Source organism: Urocitellus parryii, chromosome 11 (genome assembly GCF_045843805.1).
Source record: "Urocitellus parryii isolate mUroPar1 chromosome 11, mUroPar1.hap1, whole genome shotgun sequence".
NCBI classification, from domain to species: Eukaryota; Metazoa; Chordata; class Mammalia; order Rodentia; family Sciuridae; genus Urocitellus; species Urocitellus parryii.
Window position 1 is genome coordinate 35967642 of NC_135541.1, and position 23311 is coordinate 35990952.

At 40.5% G+C, this 23311-nt stretch overlaps 1 protein-coding gene and 1 pseudogene across 1 annotated transcript in view; one reads left to right on the top strand and one right to left on the bottom strand.

Moving 5' to 3' along the window:
- Window positions 1-300: 300 nt before the first annotated feature.
- LOC144249255 (telomeric repeat-binding factor 1 pseudogene) lies at window positions 301-19039 on the bottom strand (annotated as a pseudogene).
- The window catches only part of Zyg11b (zyg-11 family member B, cell cycle regulator), an 83009-nt gene continuing 78547 nt past the window's right edge, over window positions 18850-23311 (top strand). Inside the window, exon 1 of the mRNA XM_026382640.2 lies at window positions 18850-19067. Coding sequence (XP_026238425.1) covers window positions 19038-19067 — 30 coding nt within the window. The 5' untranslated portion in view covers window positions 18850-19037. The remainder of the gene's footprint in view (window positions 19068-23311) is intronic.

A 23311-nucleotide genomic window follows, 5' to 3' on the forward strand; every position in this document is an offset into this window, starting at 1 on the left:
TTTTTACTGGAACGAGATTTGGGGATGGAGTACTGAATTTGGTCGGAGTTAACATATTTACACTAAAATTAAAAAATTTTGAAGAACAAAATGAGGAATATAATTGTACTCTATAGCACAAATCTTTGCTAAACTAAAAATAATGCTTTAAACAAAAATTTTGAAATACTTCAACGACCAATAAGTTTCAAACAAAATGTAGTTATCAAAATATTTAACTGTCCTTTATCAAGCTTCAACAAATACACTCAGTTTTCACTGTCTGAGCAAATCAATTTTAGTTTCTTCACAGTCCTCCATCTGTCTTTTAACATGACACTTGTTCGGTTGTTGAATTTATAATGTGATAGTATTTTAGACCAGTTTCCCTCTCCATACTTCCTCACACCAGATCTCAAATTCTTGTCTTCTTCCCAAAGCCATGCCTGTTTTTTTCCTAGGTCGCTGTTTTTTAGCAGTTTTGGGTTGTTTGTTTGAAACATATACTCTCTTGCTTTCAGTGACTCTTCTGTTTTCTTCTTTTTCCTTTCCACTTTGAAGAGTTCCTACTCTCTCCTCTTTCTCATTAAAGTTTTGCTGCCAGCTTCCATGTTTCAATTTGGATATGAAGAGATTCTTGTGAGACCTCAATAAGGATATTGTACCCTCTGAGGATTCAGTTACCGCAGACTGTTTGTCACTAACACTTTTTACTTTATCCAAATTGACTTCAGTTTCCATTTCAATATCATTACCATTAAGTTTATCTTGAGAAGTTATTTTTCTCTATTTTTCACTTTCCACTACTTTTGTTGCTGCCTTCATTAGAAAAGTTGATGATTTTTCATTAAGCACATAATTCACATAACTCTTAATTTTCTTCATCATGTGGTTGTAGCTGAACTGTTGAAAAATAGAATGGAATGTATTTTTCTGAGAGATTATCATAAGCAATTTCCTTTCTAAAGGCGTGAGAGAAATTGCGTCAAATATTCTTTCAAAGACTTCTTTTGCTTCCTTAAAACTGCCATTTTCCATACAAACAGCTATAGCCTGAATTTTAATTAAATTCTCTATTTCTTCATGAAGTTTGTCATGTTCTTTTTCAACTGAAGCCCAAATCTTCAGGGCTGATTCCAAGGGTGTAATTCGCTCATCATTTTCAAACTGTGTGTCAAGGGATTTTCCTGCTGCAATTCTTGTCAAAAACTGACATATGTATACAGTTTTCAATTGATAAGTTGTAAGACTGGATAATCCATGAATTATGGCTTCGGCCTTGTCGCGGGTCCGGTGGAAGTCCTCCTAGCGGCCATCGCGGAAGGCCGGGCAAAGAGAAAGGCAGCAGCCGGCAGCCACTGCCTCGGCCTCCGCCACCAGGTCCGCTTCTTCCCCCTCTTCTTCCTCCTCCTCCTCCGCCTCCCCCCCCTCTTCCTCAGGGGCCCCCAACTGCATCTGACAGTCGGTCAGTTCCTGGTACTCAAACTGTTCTAGTTCCTCTCTAGCCCTCTCCATCCCCTCTCGATGGGAGGACTCTTCATCCTCCCTGTCCGCACGGCCCCACGGGCTCGGAGCCCGTGACAAAATATTTTGAGTGTCTATTACGTGGAAGCACTCTTCTACGTTCTAAGGATACATCAGTGAACAAGACAGACAAAAAAAAAAAAAAAAAAAAATCCCTGCCCTTGCCAGGTGTGGTGGTGCATTCCTATACTCCTAGCAGCTCAGGAGGCTGAGGCAGGAGGATCCTGAGTTCAAAGCCAGCCTGGACATTCAGCAAGGTCCTGGGCAACTCAGCAAGATCGTATCTCTAAATAAAATATATTTTTAAAAATAGGGCTAAGGATGTGGCTCAGTTGTCAAGCACCCCTGGGTTAAATCCCTGGTATCAAAAGAAAAAACAAAAACAAACAAAAAAACCCTGCCCTTAGGTAGTATAGATTCTAATGAGATTTTTTTAATATTAATTAAGATAATTATAATAATTATATATAAAACAATACAACACTGGCATATATCAAGCACTAAGCAAACAGGAGTTATCATTAATGATGGGGATAAGATTTTTGTTTTTGTTTTTGAACAGGGGATTGAACATGGGGGTGCTCAACCATTGAGTCATATCCTCAGCTCTTTTTTATATTTTTATTTAGAGACAGGTCTTGCTGAATTGCTTATTGCCTTGCCAAGTTGCTGAGGCTAGCTTTGGGGACAGGACTTACAAACAAAAAAACGCTTTGTTACACTAAACTGTGAGCTCTCTGATTCGTACCTGTGCCATCAGAATCTAATGAATCTAACATAGGACCTGGTGTAGAATTAGGGCTTGACAAATATTTGATGAATGTATGTACAAAAGTCAGAGATTAATATTAATATCTTGGAGGGAGTGGGCATGGGGGTAGGAAAGATAGTGGAATGGGACGTACATCATTAACCTAGCCTAGGTGCACATATGATTTCATGAATAGTGTGACCCTACTTTGGGTACAACCCGAGAAATCAAAATTTGTACTCCATTTGTGTACAATGAATCAAAGAGCATTCTGTTGTCATGTATAACTGATTAGAACAAATAAATAAATTTTTAAAAATGTTAATATCTCTCTGCATTCTCTATAATCTGTCTTTAAAGCTGACAACTAAACAATAAGCCACAAACTACAATAAGCCTTCTCCCCTACATTTGTATATTTCACTCCTTTGATTTGTTGAAAGGTAACTTTGCCATCATTCACATGTTGTGACAGGTCTGAAATGTAGTTGGTGCAGGGTAAATCTGTGTTGAATGAATAAATGAGCACCTGAAGCAGCATAGAAATATGCCAGAAATAGCATTGAAATAGGGGCCAGAGTTTCAATTGTAATAACTCCTCTTCTGTCAGTTCTACAGTGTTTGGCTTTGGCTAGATCCATTCTTTTTCAGATCCTCAATCTCCTAATCTGTAAAATAGGCCTTATACTCTCTACCTCACTCCAAAGCTGGGAGGAGATAGACCAACCTTAATACTTGAGATTTTTTGTTTTTATTTCTTTTTGCAGTGCTGGGGCTTATAATCAAACCCGGAATAATCTGGGGTTCGGGGGAGGGAACATGCTAGGAAGTACTTTTTCACTGAGCTACACCCCAGCCTCAATACCTAAGTTGTGTGTATGTGTGTGTAAGTGTGTGTGTGTTTTGGTACTGTGGGTTGAATCCAGGAGTGTCACTGAGCTACATCCAGCCCATTTTATTTTTAATTTTGATACAAGGTCTCATTGAGTTGCTGAGGCTGGTCTTGAACTTGTGATCTTCCTGCCTTAGTCTCCCAAGTGTCTAGAACTCCAGGCCTGTACCACCATGCTTCGCTTCCAGTACCTAAGTTGTAAGGATGCTTCCCCCAACCATAGCCTGTGTTGTCTTATCTCTCAGGAGCAATTGTTGAAAGTAGTAAAGGAGATACAGTAGGAATCTCTCCTCACACTGAAAAGATTTTGGAAATCATCACCAACTCCTTCATTTTTATGGTATGCTGGTCCCAACAATGAAAGGCACTTTCGTTTCTAAAATGCAGAGTTGTGTCATCCCCATTTGGAAACCAGTGGCTACACAATGTGCACATACTTAGCTCAGCATGTAAGGCCCTCCACTCTAATCCCAGCAGGATCACTTGATACTTTCCCTCCTGTCCTAAAACCCATCGTCTAATTCACTTTACTCCTGTGAACTCCTCAGGCTGCTTTCTCTGGGGCTGCCCTTCCCACTTCCCTCTAGCCTCAGCTCAGACCCTCAAACTCAGCCCTTATCTAAATGCCTTCCTCAATTTTACAGGTTGACTGTGGGCTGTGGTTAGCCGGCAGTGATCACATCTGCCTCCTGAAGCACTGCAGTCATTGCCTATTTTCTTTTCTTTCCTCCATCCCTCCACTTTTTGTGGTACTAGAGATTGAACCCAGGGCCTAGAACATGGTAGGCAAATGCTTTGCCACTGACCTACATGCCCAGCCCTTTTTTTATTTTTTATTTTTGAGACAGGGTAACTAGGATTATAGACCTGCACCATTGTGGCTGGCTAATACCTGTTTACATTATAAACCCATTACATTATCTGTTTTATTAATACCTGTTACATTATCTGTTTTATCAGACTGAATTCCTTAAGCATAGGAACCAGGTTTGATTTATTTATTTGCCTCCCAGGTTTCAACACCTTGCCAGACACTTTGTAAGTGCTCAATTTATCCCATGTGGCTAATGATTTCTAAACATGTCTTCCAGGGCTGCATTTTCAGTTTGTAAAATCCCAGAGTGTAGGGACTTGTTATTCTCTTCCTTCTCCATCTCACTCTTGAGATCTTAGTGCCTGAGTACAATAGGGATTTGTTCACCACCCAAGCTGACTGGTTCCGTTTGTGATTGCAGCCATTCCCACAATGTGTGGGAGTAGGGGGTGGGGGACCTTTTACTGCAGCATGCTCAGGGAAGTCCAAAAGACCCAACTGGATTGCAAAACCTAGGGCAGGGAAGGGATCAGGTTTCAGGGTAAATTATCTGGAGCCTGGGCTGAGATTTAGTGCCTTCTAAAAAAGCTCACAAGGTTTCAAGCTGTGACTCCAAGTCTATTCCTGAAGCCTCTCGCCTGTACACAGGGACTATTACAGGTAGGTGTTTAGCACATGGGCAAAAATGAATAAATTAATTTGGACTTCTAAATGTAACCAAAAACTGACTGTCAGAAAAAAGCACTTGTGCCTGAAGGGAGTTGTAACCAAATGCCACATAGCATTAAAAATGAAGTATAAACTCTTTACCTTTGTCTATGAACCCTGCAGTAATCTGCCCCAGCCTGCCTTTCCAGCTTCCTTTCCCCTCCCATACACACTGTATTTGTAGACCCAGAACGTATCATCTGGTTTCATGCTCCACTGCCTTCACACAAGTGGTTCTCTCTACATAGAATGTTCTTTCCTGTTCTAGTAAATTAGGTAATTCTTCCTTCATATTCAAAGCCCAGGTCAAGTCATACCTCTCCTGGGAAACCTGCTCTCATTCCTCTGTGCTCCAGTAGGCACCATGTTTTTTTGTTTGTTTGTTTGGTTGGTTGGTTGGTTTTTTTGTTTTTTTTTTTTTTTTTGTGTGTGTGTGTGTGTGGTGTTGGGGATGCAAGCCAAGGCCATGTGCTACACCCCCATCATAGCCATTCTTTGTTGTTGTTTTTGGAGCACCTAACCATTGAGCCAAATCCCCCAGCTCTTTTTGTTTTAAGACAAGGTCTCACTAAATTGCTTAGGGCCTTGCTATATTGCTGAGGTTGGCTTTGAACTTGCAATCCTCCTGTCTCAGCCTCTCAGGTCGCTAGGATTGCAAGTTAACACCTCACCTGGCTAGTCATATTCTTTTTATATGGCCTGTCTTTTCACTCATTAGACTTGATTGAGCACCTTGAGGGCAGAGACTGGATCATAGTCACTTTGTAGTATACAGCCTGACACAAAGGAGAGGTATTGGATACATAATTCAGTAGAAAGAGTATAGAATAAAAGACTTATCATTAGTTAGGGAATTTGTTACCAATAGAATTTCTAGTGTAGGAAAAGCCTCAGTTATATTTGTTGGATAATAAATCATTTACAAGTGTATAACTTCCCATGAAAGGGCTAGAATAGTAAATAGATGACAAGTAAGGATGCCTGGGAAATTTGAATTTTACCCCACTCTATACATACATGTGTGGCAGATGCATGATTGGTTAGACTGTATCGAAGGGTACCCTGGAAATAAAACCCCAAGAAAATATGCATGTAAATTGCTAGATCTGAGTCAGTTGTCAGATCTGGGAGTTAATGTAATTCTCTAATGTGGGGCAAATCACTCCTCTCTCTAAGCTGCAGTTTTCTCATCTGTAAAATGAAGATTATAATGTCTTACTTGAAGGATTGGCAGGAGGATCTTATAATAATAGCTAATCTTTATTTAACAGTTTCATCACCTCAGTCCTGTTCTAAGAACTTGCTGTATAAATATATAAAAACTCAGTCCTTGGTGGACCTCTCTGAAATAAAGTTATAACATAACTTTTTATTTTTTTATATTTTTAAAAATATTTATTTATTTATTTTTAGGTATAAATGGACACAACTCAATGCCTTTATTTTTATGTGGTGCTGAGAATCAAACCCGGGTCCTGCTCATGCTAGGCGAGCGCTCTACCGCTGAGCCACAACCCCAGCCCCTACATAAATTTTATAGATAAAGAAATAGCCATTTAGTAGAGCTGTATATAGAGCTGAATACCACGGTGCAGGCCTGTAATCATTGTGACTTGAGAGCCTAAGGAGGAGGATCTCAAATTCGAGGTCAGCCTGATCAATTTAGCAAAAGCCTAACTCAAAAAGGACTGGGGATGTAGCCCAATGGCAAAGGGCCCCTAGGTTCAATCCCCAGTACCACCACCAAAAAAAAAAAAAAAAAAAAAAAAGAAAAGAAAAGAAAAGAAAAAGAAAAAAGAGGAAGAATCAGAGATAGAGAAATGTCATATAGTTTTATTCTATGGTCCTGTGAGTCAAAAGTGTAGAGCTGGGAGTGAAATCTAGGCAGATTGGCTTGCTCCAGAGTCCAGATAGGCTTACTATTAACAAGTACTATAGTCTATTGCCTACTATAAGATAATTATGTGAAAGGGAAGGAGTCCCCTTAACAGTGCATAACAAATATTTCGAATGATAATTCATCAGGGTGTCGTGGTGCACTCCTCAGCTACTAGGAAGGCTGAGGCAGGAGGACCACAAGTTCAAAGCCAGCCTCACCAACTTAATGAGGCCCTAAACAACTTAGCAAGACCGTGTCTCTAAAAATAAAAAGGCCAGGGATGTGGCTCACTGGTAAAGCACCCCTGGGTTCAATCCCCAGTGTATCTGTCTGTCTGTCTGTCTCTCTCTCTCTCTCTCACACACACACACACACACACACACATACACACACACACACACGATCATTCAGTACCTAAAGTTTGATGAGATGAAACAAAATGGGTTAATATTAAGAGTTAAGTATTTTCTTCCATTCCTTTTTAGAATGCCTTACCTTTCAACTATTATGTTCTTTTTTGATTGGTTTTCTGTCTGAGGTCTGGGCTATTTTAAGATGCCTATAGGTAAACTGGCTTTGCTTTCTCCCAGGAAACTGGAACAAGTCTTAGCACTGGAGCCAGAGGGCATTTGAGGGACACCAGGATACTATGAAATTAATTCCTTCCAGTCAGGCCGTGTTCTAGGCGCTGAAGACAGAGATACATCAAATTCAGTCAAGGCTCTCAGGCTCTTCACAGCCTAGGTGGGGAGAAAAACAAAAGGGAAAACAATAGAATCTATAAAAGAAAGCTCATAAAGGATGACTAATTTACCAATTACCAAAGGATAATTGATCAGGAAAGGCTTTCAGAGGAGGTCACACATGAATGTAGTATTAAAGGGCAAGAGGAAGGTAGTGGAAGAAGGTAAGAAAGGGTTTATTGGCAAAGGGAATGCCATAAGCAAATACACAGAGGCCTGAAATAGCACATGTATTCTAAGAGCTATGAGTAATTCGTATAGCTTCAGCAGAACAGAAAAATATGGAGCGAAAGCATTGATGACCAAAACATAGACAGAGGCCAGATGGGGAAGTGACTCAATTGTTAAATTCAGAATTTGGACCTTGTCCTGTAGGAGATAATACACCCAAACAGGGCTATAATGGTTACAAAGATAATTTTGATAGCAAAAGTGTGTTAAATTAAAGGCTTGAGACTGGAAATAGCTTTTAAGTGCATTAAAAGACTTAACATGATTAGTCATTAGGGAAATGTAAATTAAAACTTTAATGAGATACCACTTCACACACCCACTGGGATGACAATAATAAAGGTGCTGGTTGAGGATATAGCTTAGTGGTAGAGTGCTTGCTTTGCATGTGAGAGGTCCTCACTACTAAAAAAAAAAAAAAAAAAAAAATGGGCCCAGTGTGTGTAGTGCACACCTGTAATCCCAGGGACTCCAGAGGCTGAGGCAGGAGGATTACAAATTGGAGGCCAGCATCAGCAAATTAGTCAGGCCCTAAGCAAGTTAGTGAGACCGTATCACAAAATAAAAAATAAAAAGGGCTGGGGGTGTGGCTCAGTGGTTAAGTACTCCTGGATTCAATCCCTGATACCAAAAAAAAAAAAAAAAATGGAAAATTGAAGAGATCAAATAGCAGAGAGTTCAGAGAGCTGAATGGGTCACTGAGGTGAAGTTGAAGTCACCCATGTTGTCATAGGGTTACAATAGCCCAGTAGATCTCAAACTTTAAGGCTGACCAGAATCACTTGGAAACCTTATTAAAACACAGGTTTAGGGGCCCACACCAAGTTTCTGATTCAGCTCATCTTGATGACCCAAGCATTTGCTTTTCTGCTGATGGTGTGGGGACCACACCTTGACAATTGCTACAGTAAAGACTGGGTCAAGGTGCCAAGATCTTCTATGAATGTGTTTAGTTGATGACAGCAATGAAGAGGGGGAAACACCGACTTTAAATAATTGACTTAAAATTCAACCCTGACACTTGGAACACTTGGATGCTTCCACTTGATGGTCAGTTCACCTCTTGGTCAGTTCTTTGTCCACCTTAGGCACACACTTCTCCCTACGCCATACCAGAAGTTTTGTCAGTCTTCCTCTGTCCTCCTTGGTCTAAAGTCTTCAACTCTGTGTCCTGGAGTTTTGGTTCCTTGTTTTATAGACTACACTGCACCTTGATGTTTGAGTCAGAAATAGCTGGAAGAAACTATTTTAAACTCAGCAACTTCAGGGGAAACAGCAGAGGGTAATGCCAAACTGCTTCCTACCCCCAGAGATTTCACTATGTGCTAAGGGAGTGAAGAAGGGAAAAGGAAAAGATAACAAGAGAGGTCACTTATTAAATGAAAATAGCAGACATATTTCTCAACGAATCTTTTTCACTAAAAGCATGCTTTGTGCCCTTATGTAATTCTCTGAAACATAGTTTACAAGCTTTAGAAATTAATCTTATCTATTTACTCTAAAAGTCAGGCAAATAGGGGAAGGACTTGTAACTTGTAATAAAAGACAGAGCAGAGCGTGGTAAAATGTAATCTTACTGGTGACCTTTCCTCAGACTTTTTAGTCACATAAGAAGGCTTGGCATTATCTCTGTATAAAACTCTGTGTCTATTGTTCCTTTTTCATCAAGACAGACAATTACTTAATTGATTTTATTTTTTGTACCTGGGATTGAATCCAGGGTCCCAGGGACATTTAACCACCGAGCTACATTCCCAGCCTTTTTAATTAATTAATTAATTTTTTTGGTACTAGGGACTGAACTCAGGGGTGTTTGACCACTGAGCCACACCCCCAGCCCTATTTTGTATTTTATTTAGAGATAGGGTCTCACTGAGTTGCTTAGCACCTCAATGTTGCTGAGGCTGGTTTTGAACTCATAATCTTCCTGGCTCAGCCTCCTGAGCTGCTGGGTTTACAGGTGTGTGCTACCACACCTGACCTTAACTGATTTTTTTTTATATAATTTTATTTTAATTATTGATTTTTATGTGGTGCTGAGGATTGAACCCAATGCCTCATGTGTGCTAGGAAAGCGCTCTACCATTGAGCTATAGCTACAGCCCACCTTAATTGATGATGTTTAAATCATGTTTCTCGTCTTAGGCACTGGGGATAGAACCCAGTGCTTCATTTATGCTAAGCAAACACTCTACTATTGAGCAACACCCCCAACCTGGAAACAAAATGTGTGCATGTGCCCACCCATTGGAGATGTGCCGGGGATTGAACCTAGGACTAAGCCAGGGCTTACCCACAAGGTTATACCCCCAATTCCCTTGGAGACTTAATTTTTGATTCCATAGTCAGGATTTCTCACCAGCTCCTCCATAAGGTTTTGGAGTCATCATGTGAACAGAACTTCCCATGCACACTCTAATTTCTCATAATTCTTGCAGTCCATGCTAAATATTACCTATTTCTTGCTCATGATGGAGGTATAGGTACCTCGGGAGGATCATCCATTTGAGGCCAGCTTGGACAATTTAGTGAGACCTTGTCTCTGGGAGAAAAAAAAAGTTTACATTAGAAAGGGTAGACAATTCAGAGGTCAACCCTCCTGACCACTTACACACTCAGGACATGTTACAGACGATCTAACTGAGCCCCAGAGAAAGGAATTATTTGCCCAAGGACCCAGAATCTCAGGATTCCAAATTCTTGAAAGGTCACCAAATCCTACCCACTCTCCACCCCATGTCAGAACCTGGAGTTGTAATTTAATCCTTCTGACTCCTGATTATTCTGAGATAGTATACTTGTGTCTCAGAAGCAGTCTACAGAGGTATAAAATAATTTTGGTTTTTGTTTGTTTCTCAAATTATTCTCACGTGTCTTCTGGAATCTAATAGAAGAGACTAGGAAGGAAAAAATACAGTAAGAGAATGGCTCTCCAAATATCTTCCTGGATCAGCATCATCAGCATCTCCTGGGAACATGCTAGTAATGCAAAATCTAGGACCCAAACCCAAATCCAATGGCTCACAAACTCTGGGGGAGGGATATAGTAAGTTCAACAGGTGGTTCTGATAGCTTCTAAAATTTCTGACACATCACAATAAAAAGTTAATTTTGCATTAGAAAGATCCTTTATTCATTTGATTTTTTCCTATCCTAGAGAGAATTCCAGTCCCCTGCAAGGCTATAAGGGAGTGGAATGAGTTCTGATATTAGATTTTTCTCTTCCACCACTGACTTGTGAAGTTTCCTTTCTCTCAACCTGTGTTTTCTGATCAAATGGAATAATAACACCTCTATCATCCCAGGGAATTGTTGTGAGGCTGGCGGTAGACTGCTTTCTAAAAAATGTCTGCGTGAATTTGAGAGGGATTGCTAGAATTGGTATCTGATGCTGCTTTCAGCCCTTAAAAATCCAGGTCTAATTGCCTGGTGCAGTGGCATGTGTTTGAAGTTCTCATGCCTTGGGAGCCTGAGGCAGGAGCATTGCCATATCCCAGGCCAGTCTCAGCAATTCCGTGGGCCCAAAACAACTTAGTGAGATCTTGTCTCAAAATAAAAAGCACTGGGGATGTAGTAAATTGCCCCTGGGTTCAATTCCCAGTGAGGAGAAAAAAAAAAAAAAATCCTATGCTACTGCCTCAGAACAGCCAGCCCATGAATTGGGGGTAGTTCTTTTTGGACACTTGGGCTCTGATATGGTTTGATGCAGCTCAGCACCTCAAGCTCAGGGAGTGATAGCTGAAATTTCATTGTACTCACAAAGTTCATGTTCCCCCTTATTAAATTGTTAAGGAGAAACTCATTTATTTTTCACTGGGGTGTTTTTCATTATCCAACAGAGTTCACAAAAGACAGTAGTTCTTCGGAATGTTCCCTCCCTTGAAGTTTCAGGGCACTGAATAGTAAAAATTACAGGAAATCCTGTCTTTCCCCATTTAACTTTTATGAACAACTGCCTTTTAGAATAGGAATCAACAAGTATCAGATCCAAATTCTTTTTCTTTTTTTTAATATTTATTTTTTTTTTAGTTTTAGGTGGACACAATATCTTTATTTTGTTTTTATGTGGTGCCTCATGCATGCTAGGTGAGTGCGCTACACTTGAGCCACATCCCTAGCCCCGAGCCCCTATTTTTCATATCCCTAACATTTTGTCAGTTAGCTTCTTTTAGCACCTCTCTGATGACCAGGAACTTATACCTCATAAGCAGCCCATTCCATGGGGGAGAACTCTCTCTCATTCTTAGAATGTTCTTCATTTGTTGAATTGAAATCTACCCTCCTGTTGCTATCTTCATAATCACAAATCTTATCATTTAAGCATATAAAGAACTCCTTCAAATTCTGAAAACTGGCTTTTTGGAGAAATAAATTATAATCCATGAATATCCGAGATTTGCTCTTGATTATAATTAGATCAATAGCAGGAATTTGAAAGGACATAAGAGCACATTTTTTTTAAAGAGATTTTATTTGGATACCCAATTTCTTTCTTTCTTTTTTTAAGAGAGAGAGAGAGAGAGAGAGAGAGAGAGAGAGAGAGAGAGAGAGAGAATTTTAATATTTATTTTTTAGTTTATCGGCGGACACAACATCTTTGTTGGTATGTGGTGCTGAGGATCGAACCCGGGCCGCACGCATGCCAGGCGAGCGCGCTACCGCTTGAGCCACATCCCCAGCCCTGCACATTTTTTTTTAATATATATATATATATTTTAGTTGTTGATGGACTTTTATTTTCACTTATTTGTATGTGGTGCTGAGAATCAAACCCAGTGTCTCAAGCATGCTTAGGCAAGCGTGCTACTGCTGAGCCACAACCCCAGCCCCAAGAGCACATTTTTTTTTTTTTTTTTTTTTTTTTTTTAGAGAATTTTTATTATTTATTTTTTAGTTCTCGGCGGACTCAACATCTTTGTTGGTATGTGGTGCTGAGGATCGAACCCGGGCCGCACGCATGCCAGGCGAGCACGCTACCGCTTGAGCCACATCCCCAGCCCAAGAGCACATTTTTTAATCAGTGCATTATAGTTATACATAATGGTAGGATTATGTACTATAATCATACACCATTTATCATTGAATTTAAGTTAAATATATGCTTACTCTGAATCTTTCCTCACAAAATTGAGTTTATTCTAGGTGCAGTGGCACTCACCTAAACTTGCCTCGGTGTGCTTCTCTGGTGTTATTCTTCAACATTGGGGAAGGAAAGACTCATCACCGGTCAACAGCGGTAACAGATGGACAGAATAATTTTATTTTATTTGTTTTTATTTTTATGTGGTGCCGGGGATCAAACACATGCTAGGCAAGCGCTCTACCACTGATCCACAACCCCACCCCCTTATTTCATATTTTGAGGTAGAGTCTGGCTAAGTTGCCGATGCTGGCTTCACACTCACCAAGACTAGCCTCGAACTTGTGATTCTCCTGCCTCAGTCTGAGTCTCCAGGCATGCATGTACCACTGCACCAGGCTCTTTTTCTTTCTTTCTTTCTTTTTTTTTTAACTTTTTATTTTTAATTTTTTAAAAATATTTTTTATTTAGTTGTAGATGAACACAATGATTTTATTTAATTTATTTATTTATATGCAGTACTGAGGATCGAACCCAGTGCCTCACACGTGCGAGGCAGGCGCTCTACCACTGAGCCACAGTCCCAGCCCAACTTTGTTTTATTTATTAATTTATTTATTTAGGTGGTGCTGAAGATCCGAACCCAGTGCCTCACACGTGCTAGGCAAGTACTCTACCACTGAGTTACAAACCCAGCCCTCTCATTCTATTTTTTTTTATCACTGCAGAGTATGCATTATATGGTTGCATTGATATTTAATAGCTGGAGGTGTGGCTCTTTGGTAGACTGCATGTGGAGGTCCCCAGTACCTCAATAAAACCTCCAAACCATTTAAGTTGTGTCCAATCTTTTGCTATTTTAAATAAATATCATTCATATGCTTGAGCATTTGTGTAGATTATTTTTTTAGAAGTAGAATTGTTGGGTCAAAGGGGATGTGCATTTAAAAATTTAATAAATACTACTGCCAAATTGTCTCCACCGAAGTTATTCCAAGGGCTGGGGAAATAGCTCAGTGGTAGACTGCTTGACTATCATGTGCAAAGCCCTGGGTTCAATCCTCAGAATCACACACCCACAAAATTATTTCAATTTACACTTTGACAGACAAAAGGAAGATACCTATTAAATATTATTCCCTCCTTGTCACACAGTGTTTTACTAGTCTTACAGAACTTTGTTAATTCAATAGGTGAAAAGTAGTATTTCAAAGAAATTCTAATTTGCTTTTCTCTTATTATGAGTAAGAGTGAACAATTAAGAGCCACTTTGTTTCTTTTTCTAACAATTCCTATCTTCTGCACATTTTCCCCCTTGGATATTTGTTCTCACAAATTTCATCACTGTGTATAAATATGAAAATTATCCATTATTCTAAGATATGAAATGCAAATATATGTACATAGTCATTTATCATCTGACTTTCCTTATGGTGGTTTTTGCCTTATGTTTTTTTTTTTTTAATTCCTACATGGCTAAATATATTGATCTTTCCTTTGATGGCATCCAAGTTTTGTTTTGTACTTAAAGAGACCTTACTTGGAGATTATAAAAAATTCTCCAGTTGAGTGGGAATGTAGCTCTCAGTGGTAGAACATTTGCTTAGTGTGTGTGCGGCCCTGGGTTCCATCCCTAGCACTGAAGAAAAAAATTCTCCTATGGTTCCATTCAGCTTGTTTGGGTTTCATCTTCTTCTTCTTTAATTTAAACATTTAAATGTTTGATTTATTTGAAATTTATCTTGCTGAATAGTGTGATGTTAAATTTTTCCAGGATGCATTCAATTATTCTGACACCAATGATAATCCCACCTTTTCCTTACTAATTTGAAATTCTATTTTTATCATATTAAATTCCTGTATATATTTGGATGTATTTTTGGATTTTCTATTTGATTTCATTGATTACAAAACAACTGTGACTCCATTCTTTCTTGAGGGCAGAACCTTGACTTTTTGTTGTTGTTCCTAGCAGTTTCCAATTTATATTAACAGTTTCAACTGTTATTAGAGAGTAGTTTTTCCCTCTTTTCTTCCTTTTGCTCCTTAGTTTAGTTGCTCTTAAATATGCATTATAAACAAATTTAGTGAATTTGAACCAATCCCTTGAAGAATCAATTTTACTCTCTTAAGAATTTTGTCACCCTTGCTGGGTGGTGGCACACACCTGTAATCTGAGTGGTTTGGGAGGCTAAAGCAGGAGGATCAGAGTTGAAAGCCAGCCTCAGCAACTTAGCAAGACTCACCCCCATCTCTCTCTCTCTCTCTCTCTCTCTCTCTCTCTCTCTCTCTCTCTCTCTCTCTCTGTGTGTGTGTGTATGTGTATATTATTTTTTTTTAAAGGGCAGGGGATGTGGCTCAGTGGTTAAGCACCCCTGGGTTGAATCCTTAGTACCCCCCTCCCCCATTTTTGTGTGACTCTTTTCACTAGTACCTTATGGTTTTATCTCTATTTTTTTTTCTTTGTGCCTTTTCTTTCTTTGCTCCTGAGGAACCTGGGGATTGAACCAAGGGTCTCAGCCTGTTAGAAAAGAGCTATGACATTGAAATACAACTCCAGCCCCCTATCTTTTTTGGGGGTTTTGTTTAGTTTCTATTTTGACACAGGGTCTTGCTAAATTGCCCAGGCTGGGCTTGAATTTGCAATCCTCCTTCCTCAGCTTCCTGAGTTGCTGGGATTACAGGTGCATGTCACCATGCCCAGTAGCATTATGCTACTTTCTTCAGGCAAGGAATTGGGCTAACGATGCTGACAGGTTGCTCCTGAGTTTCTAGTTTTGCATTCTAATAGTTCTTGAGTGTTTCTTGCTTTCCAAGGGTTCACTGGACACTTGTCTTTGACAGTATTATCTTTCTTTTGCTGTATCCCAAATTCCTATCTCAGTAGATATAGTAATTTGAAATTCATAATCGTTTGGAATAAGATCATCAAGCAGGGAGTTTAGGTGGAAAAAGTTAAGTCTAAGTATTGAGCCTTTTTTTTTTAATATTTATTTATTAGTTATTGGCGGACACATCATCTTTGTTTGTATGTGGTGCTGGAGGATCGAACCCGGGCCGCAAGCATGCCAGGCGAGCGCGCTACCGCTTGAGCCATATCCCCAGCCCCAAGTATTGAGCCTTGAGGCACTGAAGTATTTCAAGGTCAGAGAAATAAGATACTCAAGTCAGTTAGTGAGTTAGACTAACCAGAAGAGTGGAACAGCATGGTGTATTCAAGGAAGGGATGATGATGAGCTGTTTTGTTTCAGTGGTCAAGGATAAGGGCACTGAGGCTGGACTGTTGTTTGCAAGTGGGCATCACTGATGACCTTGATGGGAGCATTTTGATGGAGTACTGGAGGTAAAAAATGTAGTGGAGAGAGTCCCAGAGAAAATGGGGGAAATACAGCCAAGACATTGAGTTTAGAACAGGCTACCTTTGTGGGACATTTTGTTGTGAAGGAGGTAGAGACACTGAGCTGTAGCTGGAGGGACAACTAAGTCTAGGAAGTAGTTTTCATTTGTTTGTTTTAAAAATGGAAGACATATATTCATGTTGATGTAACAATGGGAAAGAAAAGCTGAAAAAATGTTGATGTATGAGAAAGGAATTGCTGGAAAGATATTTTTGAAACAATGAAATGGAATGAAACCTAGAACTTGTGCTCCTCTAAGAAAGACTAGTGATTGTCTAAGAATGGTTTGCCCACCAGTTTGTGATAAAAATTCAGAGTAAATATTTAGAAACTTAAAAAATAACAGCATAGTATGGTTTATACATAATATAGAACTTTATGTCAGTTTGACAAAAAACGTTTTTTGAGACTGGTCTTTGCTAAGTCACCCAAGCTGGTCACAAGCTCCTATACTTAAGCAATCCTCCCGCCTCAATAGTAGCTGGGAATACAAATGGGTGCCATTAGACAGAAAACTTTTTTGTCTATTGGATCTAACAGAAAAAACCCAAAACTTGACCTAGAGTAGTCAAAGTCATAGAGGTAAAATAGAACGGTATTGGATTGGAAGCTCAGTGGTACAGCACTTACTTGCCCAGCATGCTTGAGTCCTTGGGTTGGATCCCCGGCCCAACACACACACACACACACACACACACACACACACACACACACAAATGAACAGGGGTTGGGAGAGGAGAGAATGGGGAGTTATTGTCGGGTACAGAATTTCAGTTTTGCAAGATGAAGGGTTCTAGGGCTGCAAAGTGGTGATGGTGGCACAACAATGTGAATGTACACTTCACGGTACATTTAAAAATGGTTAGGAGGCTGGAGCTGTGGCTCAGCGGCAGAGCACTTACCTAGCCCGTGAGAGGCCCTGGGTTCGATCCTCAGCAACACATAAAAATAAGTAAATCAAATAAAGGTATTGTGTCCAATTACAACTAAAAAAAAATAAATATTAAAAAAAATGGTTAGGATGGAGTCAGGCTTGTAATCCTCCAGCTGGGGAGGCTGTGGCAGGAGGATTGCAAGTTCAAGTCCAGCCTCAGCAACTTACTGAGGCTCTATCTCAAAATTAAAAAAAATAAAAGGACCAGGGATATAGCTTTGTGGTAAAGGACCCCTGGGTTCAATTCCCAGTTCCAAAACAACAAAAACAAAATGGTTATGATGGTGAAAGGAAAAAAAAAAAAAGCTGGAGGTTAAGGATGTAGCTCAGTGGTAGAGCCCATGCTTAACATGTGCAATTACTTAACATGTGCAATTACTTAACATGTGCAATCGCAATGCCCTGGGTTCGATCCCCAGAACCACAAAAAAACAAAACAAACAAACAAAACTCCAAAAATAAAAAAAAACTCACTTTTTATAGTAATTAATTTTATTGTATTTTACAAAAACCCAGGGAGAAACACCTGGGTTTTCAGCCCCAGATAGTTTCAGAACTCAGAAGGATTTGACCTTAGCTAAAAGACAAATACAACCTGGGGATGTAGTTCAGTGGGAAAACACTTGCCTAGCATGTATGAAGTTTGATCCATAAGCACTGAAAACAAACAAAAAAGACTCAATAAAGACTCAATATTTCATATAAGGAAGGGAAGGCAGAGTTACAAATTGGTTGGAAGTCACCGTTTGATGGTGGAAACTTGTATATTTTCTCTTTTGCTCCTTTCACTTTTCTCAGTGAGTTGGAGGCAAAATCATAAGTTAAATGAGGATGAGGGAGGAAGTGTTGGAGGTTTGAAGAGAGAGGGATATGAAATAGTTACCTAGGAAGGTGGTAACATACATAGATGTAGTAGTGTAGCCAAACACTAAGGGCCCATTTGAGAATATTGAAATCAAAGTTAAGGGCGTCAATCAATCAGTCAGTATAGCTTTGGGTTTTCCTCACCCTTTTGGTTTTGCTTCAGGTTCAGGATTGAAGTTTTGATAGTATAAAGGAAGGAGAGATAGATAGATTGGAGAAATGAAGGTAATACTTGGGAATGATTTTCACCACAGGCAATAGAGCCTAAGCTACTAAGGAAGTGAGGATATGAGGGCAGTGAGAAGAATAGTGAAGGGGTAGTAGGATCAATGGATTTGGGGTCTTGGTAGAGTTGAACAGTTGAAATACTGGATGGAGTGAGGAAGGAAGCAAATTGTGGTGGGAAAGTTAGAGATTACACGGGCTGGAGATATAGATCAGTGGTTGAGAGTTCACCTAGCATATGCGAGGCTGTGGGCTCGATTCTGAGCACCGACAGAAAAAAAAAAGTATTATGATTAGAGAGGTTGCAATTATGTAATTATTGATAATAGAAGGTATGAGCATAAGAATGAGAAGATAAAGAAGGGTGATCTCTAGAGGAGAGGAAACCAGAGGGAAGAATCCTCTAAGAGAATGTTGAAATCACCAAGAATGATGACAACGGTAATTCAATGACAGTGAATCAAAAATTAAGATCTTGAGTGAGACCCTGTCTCTAAATAAAATACAAAATGGTGCCTCAGTGGTCAAGTGCTCCTGAGTTCAATTTCCCGGTACCAAAACCAAAACAAAAACGATGGTGAATGACACAGGGGTACATAGGTGACTGAAACAAGTGCTCCAGTCTCCTGCCAAGAAGTATGGCTCAAATCTCCTCAAAGGGACTAGGTAGATTTGAGGGGGCGTTGCCCCTTTAAGGGCCTGCACGCCCAGAGCCCTGAGGTCCAGTTTGGGGCGGGTCCCCGCAGCCGAGTCTGCGCCGGGACGACGGAGGCGGGGCCGGCTCGGGCCAGTGGGGCCGGCGGGGGCGGGGCCTCGCGGGGGTGGAGTCTGCGCTCGGCTTCGGGCTGCGGCTGCGGCTGCGGCTTGGTGCACTCCTATCTTCTGAGGGAAGGAGGCCGAGGCCTGGGCCGAGCCTGGAGCTGCAGCTCGCTGGAGCCTCCTGGAGCCTCCGCGCCGGCTCAGCCTGGGGGCCGGCTCGGGCCCGGTCCGCCGCCGCACCCAGGACCGAAGCTGCATGCCCGAGGACCAGGCCGGCACAGCCATGGTGAGGAAGCTAGGCCTGCCCTAGCCGGAGCCGCCCGCCCGCCTAGCCCCCGCGGGCCTGCCCCTCCCTAGCCTTGGTGTCCCTCGGACGCCCTTCCCTCACCTAACCTTTTGTGGCCTCACCCTCGGCGTCCAGCTCCTCCTTCTCGGTGCTCCCAGTCCACCTGCTGGGGCGAGCCCCTTCGGGTGACACCCCCTTAATCTCCCTTATTCCCGCTGATACCCTTTGTCACCCCCCAGTGACAGCCTCACTCGCGTTCTCTTCGCGTCTCCCTCCTCTCCTTTAACCTTCCTTTCTTAATCCTCTACCATTTTGCCTTTTTGTCTCTACTGTGGTCTTTACCCCTTCCCCCTTCTTCCTCCCCATTTTTCGCTCCTGCACTTTGCTCTCCCTTCTCACCCCTTCACCATTTTATCTCCACTACCCCCTCCTCCCCTTCGTCCTCTACCATCCACATTTCCTTCACATATCCTCGCCGGCTCGCACAGTTGTCCCCATTTCCTTCTACAGGCTTCAGGGGTCTAAGCAGGAACAAATTGAAGGCGATTGTTTCCCAGGAACTGGGAACTGGGCGCGCAGATAGGGATTCGTTGGCTGGCTTTCTCTCTCTCTCTCTCTCTCTCTGTCTCTCTCTCTCTGTCTCTCTCTCTCTCTCTCTCTCTCTCTCTGTCTCTCTCTGTCTCTCTCCCCCTCTCCATCTCTTCATCTCCTCCCACCCTCTCTGGAGGGAAGAAAGAGGAGATTAGAGGTATGAAAGAGAGCTTGGGAGCTTTTTTATTTTGTGTCATTGGAAAACCTGAGTGATGGTGTGCTATGGAGTGGTGGAGTGAGGGCCAGCATGCATATTGTGATCTTATGAGAGATATGGCCTTTTGACAGAAATGGCTAAAAATGTTTTGAAATTTTCTTTTCAGTGTCTTAAGTGGAGGTACAGTTTGTGAAATTTAAAAATATTTGTTTACAGACTTTACTGAAATTACTTAGAGTAAATGAATTTTGGGCTGGGGTTGTAGCTCAGTGCCTAAGCATAAGGTACTGGTTTGATCCTCAGCACCATTCAAAAATAGAGATATTGTGTCCTTTAGAATTTAAAAAAGAAAAAAAAATTGTTCTTGTTTGGAAGCAGCTACCAAAGGCATTTGAAGACTGAAAATAAGTGTGGCAATCAGCTTGTGGCAGCCTGATTCCTTCTAAAGGGTTCATTTGTTTTGCCCTTTCTTGGGAGAGCCTTTTATTTACAAATGTTCTTTGTTTCAAAACAGGTTGAGACTTAAGTTGGTTTTTCATTGAATTGATTACCTGTGGTTTTCTGTACATTTATTGAAAACATTTCTACATCACTTTCAAGCTAAATTTTATTTTTTCACTTTAAACCTTTTTTTTTTAATTGGTGGTTCAAAACATTACAAAGATTGCAGAATATCGGTTACACATCCACATTTTTACATAATGCCATATTAGTAACTGTTGTATTCTGCTACCTTTCCTATCCTCTACTATCCCCCCTCCCCTCCCTTCCCATCTTCTCTCTCTACCCCATCTACTGTAATTCATTTCTCTCTCAAGCTAAATTTTGATCGCTGTGAAGAATAAGACATTCTAGTCAAAACTCAGTCCTGGTAATCATGTTCTCCTTGGTTAGTCAGTTTCTATTTTCCTCTTTATCTGAATTTTAGGAAATGGTTCACTATCAAGTCATTTAACCTATAAACATTTACAAACTCATTGACTGCATTTATAGGTTTTCATTCTCCTGTGTCTGTCTCCATCACACTGTCATTGTGTGCTAGCTTGTTTGTCCTTGTGGAATGTGAATTCTAGCAGCAACTGTGCCTTCCTGTTATTCCCTCTGCCAGGTCAAGTAGATGCTTGATTGATTCACTTTGTGGTCTCATTTTTCAACTGGACATGGATAGTCTTAAACTGAAAATTGAGGCAACTAGTGGACTCCACAGCAAGAGTGTGTTTTGAGAGGGCTGGGGATGTGGCTGAAGCGGTAGCAAGCTCGCCTGGCATGCGTGTGGCCCGGGTTCGATCCTCAGCACCACATATAAACAAAGATGTTGTGTCCGCCGAAAACTAAAAAATAAATCTCTCTCTCTCTCTCTCTCAAAAAAAAAAAAGAGTGAGTTTTGGGAATTTTTTTTTTTTTAATTTTGAGCCATCCTACCCAAGACAGATTGCTAGATTTTTGAAAGTGTGGGCCTTCCTACTGAGAATGAATGTATAAGTACAGAGGGAGGAATTATGAACTCTTCTTTGGCTATTTAGGACCCCAAAGTGTCATTTGAGCTGGGCCTGAAAGATGAATAGGATTTATTTATTTGTAGATCATTTGGGAGGGGAAAGAAAGCTTCACTGTGAATATGAAGTAGAAAAGCTATAGAATGTATTTCAGGAAGCAGAATTACCTTATATAGAATGAAAGGATGTAAGAGTGAAGATATGTATTAGGAAATGAGGCTAGAAAGATATTGTCTTAGTCTTTTCATGTTGCTTTAACAAAATACCATAAAGTGGGTAGCTTATAAACAACAGAAATTTATTTCTCAGTGTTCTGGGGGCTAGGAAGTCCAAGATCAAGGCTCTGGCACATTTGGTTTCTGGTGAGGGCTGTCTTCCTGTTTAAAAAAATTTTTAGGGGCTGGGATTGTGGCTCATCGGTAGAGTGCTCGTCTATCACGAGTGGGACACGGGTTCGATTCTCAGCACCACATAAAAATAAAGGCATTGTGTTGTGTCCATCTACACCTAAAAAAAAAAAAAAAAAAAATTATGAGCTGGCATTGTGGCTCAGTGGTAGAATACTTGTCTCGCATGTGCGGGACCATAGGTTCAATCCTTAGCACCACATAAAAATAAATAAGTGAAATAAAGGTATTGTGTCCAACTGCAACTAAAAAAATTATTAAAATATATATTTTTTAAATTTTGTAATTGTAGACAGACAGCATGCCTTTATTTTATTTGTTTATTTTTATGTGGTGCTGTGGATTGAACCCAGTGCCTCACACATGAGAGGCAAGCGCTCTGCCATTGAGCTACAGCCCCAGCTCCTGTCTTCCTGTTTAATAGATGGCATCTTCTACCAGTGTCCTTGCATGGTAAAAGGAGCAGGACAGTTCTAGGGCTTTTTCTTCTTCTTCTTCTTCTTCTTTTTTTTTTTTTTTTGTGGTGCTGGTGATTGAACCCAGGGCCTTGGGCATTTGAGGTAAGTACTCTACCAACTGAGCTTTATAAACAGCCTCTTTAGGGCTTCTTTTATAAGGGTACCAGTCACATTTGTGAGGGTTCTGCCTTGATGATTAATCATCTCCCAAAGGCCCTACTTCCAAAGCTATCACTTTGGGGGGTTAGGATTTCAATATATGAATTTAGGGAAGGCAGATATTCAGACCATAGCAGGTATATTAGGCATTATTGTGTTTCAGACTTTGCATCCAACTAATTCGATTTTTCCTTCCTTATTAAAAATGTTCACACAGTAAGAATGTACTGGAGTGGTTAAGGGAAGGCAAAATATTAGTTTATTGTGATTTCAGAATTATTTGTGGAGGCTACTTTTTTGTTTTTCTTATACAATATATTTATTAGGCACTCTTAATAAGAGTTGAGTAAATGATTATTACAAGCTTTGCATTTTGGCCGGGCACAGTGGCGGACTCCTGTAATCCCAGCAGCTGGGGAGGCTGAGACAGGAGGATCAAGTTCAAAGTCAGCCTCAGCAATTTAGCAAGGCACTAAGCAACTCAGTGAGACCCTGTCTCTAAATAATATACAAAATGGAGCTGGGGATGTGGCTCAGTGGTTGAGTGCCCATGAGTTCAATCCCCAGTATCGAAAAAAAAAAAGCTTTGCATTTTATATTTTTCAAATGTTTATTACATTGTGTTTTGAATAGTTGAAATATTCAACTATTAAAATATATATATATATATTTTTTTAATTTTGTAGTTGTAGACGGACAGCATGCCTCTATTTTATTTGTTTATTTTTATGTGGTGCTGCCTCACACATGAGAGGCAAGCAACTCAGTAAGAAATGTCTAAGACTGGGGTTCTTAAACTACCTTAAATCAGAAGGTAAAGCCCCAGCAAGGCTTGCTTCCTCCCGCCCTCCTCTAGAATTTGATTCACTGGGTTTGGTTGGAGTAGAACCTGAGAGTTTGAATTTCTGACAAGAATCAGTGTAAAGTATGGTCTTTGAACCATGTTTTTAAGAACCACTGGTTTAGGATAATAGCT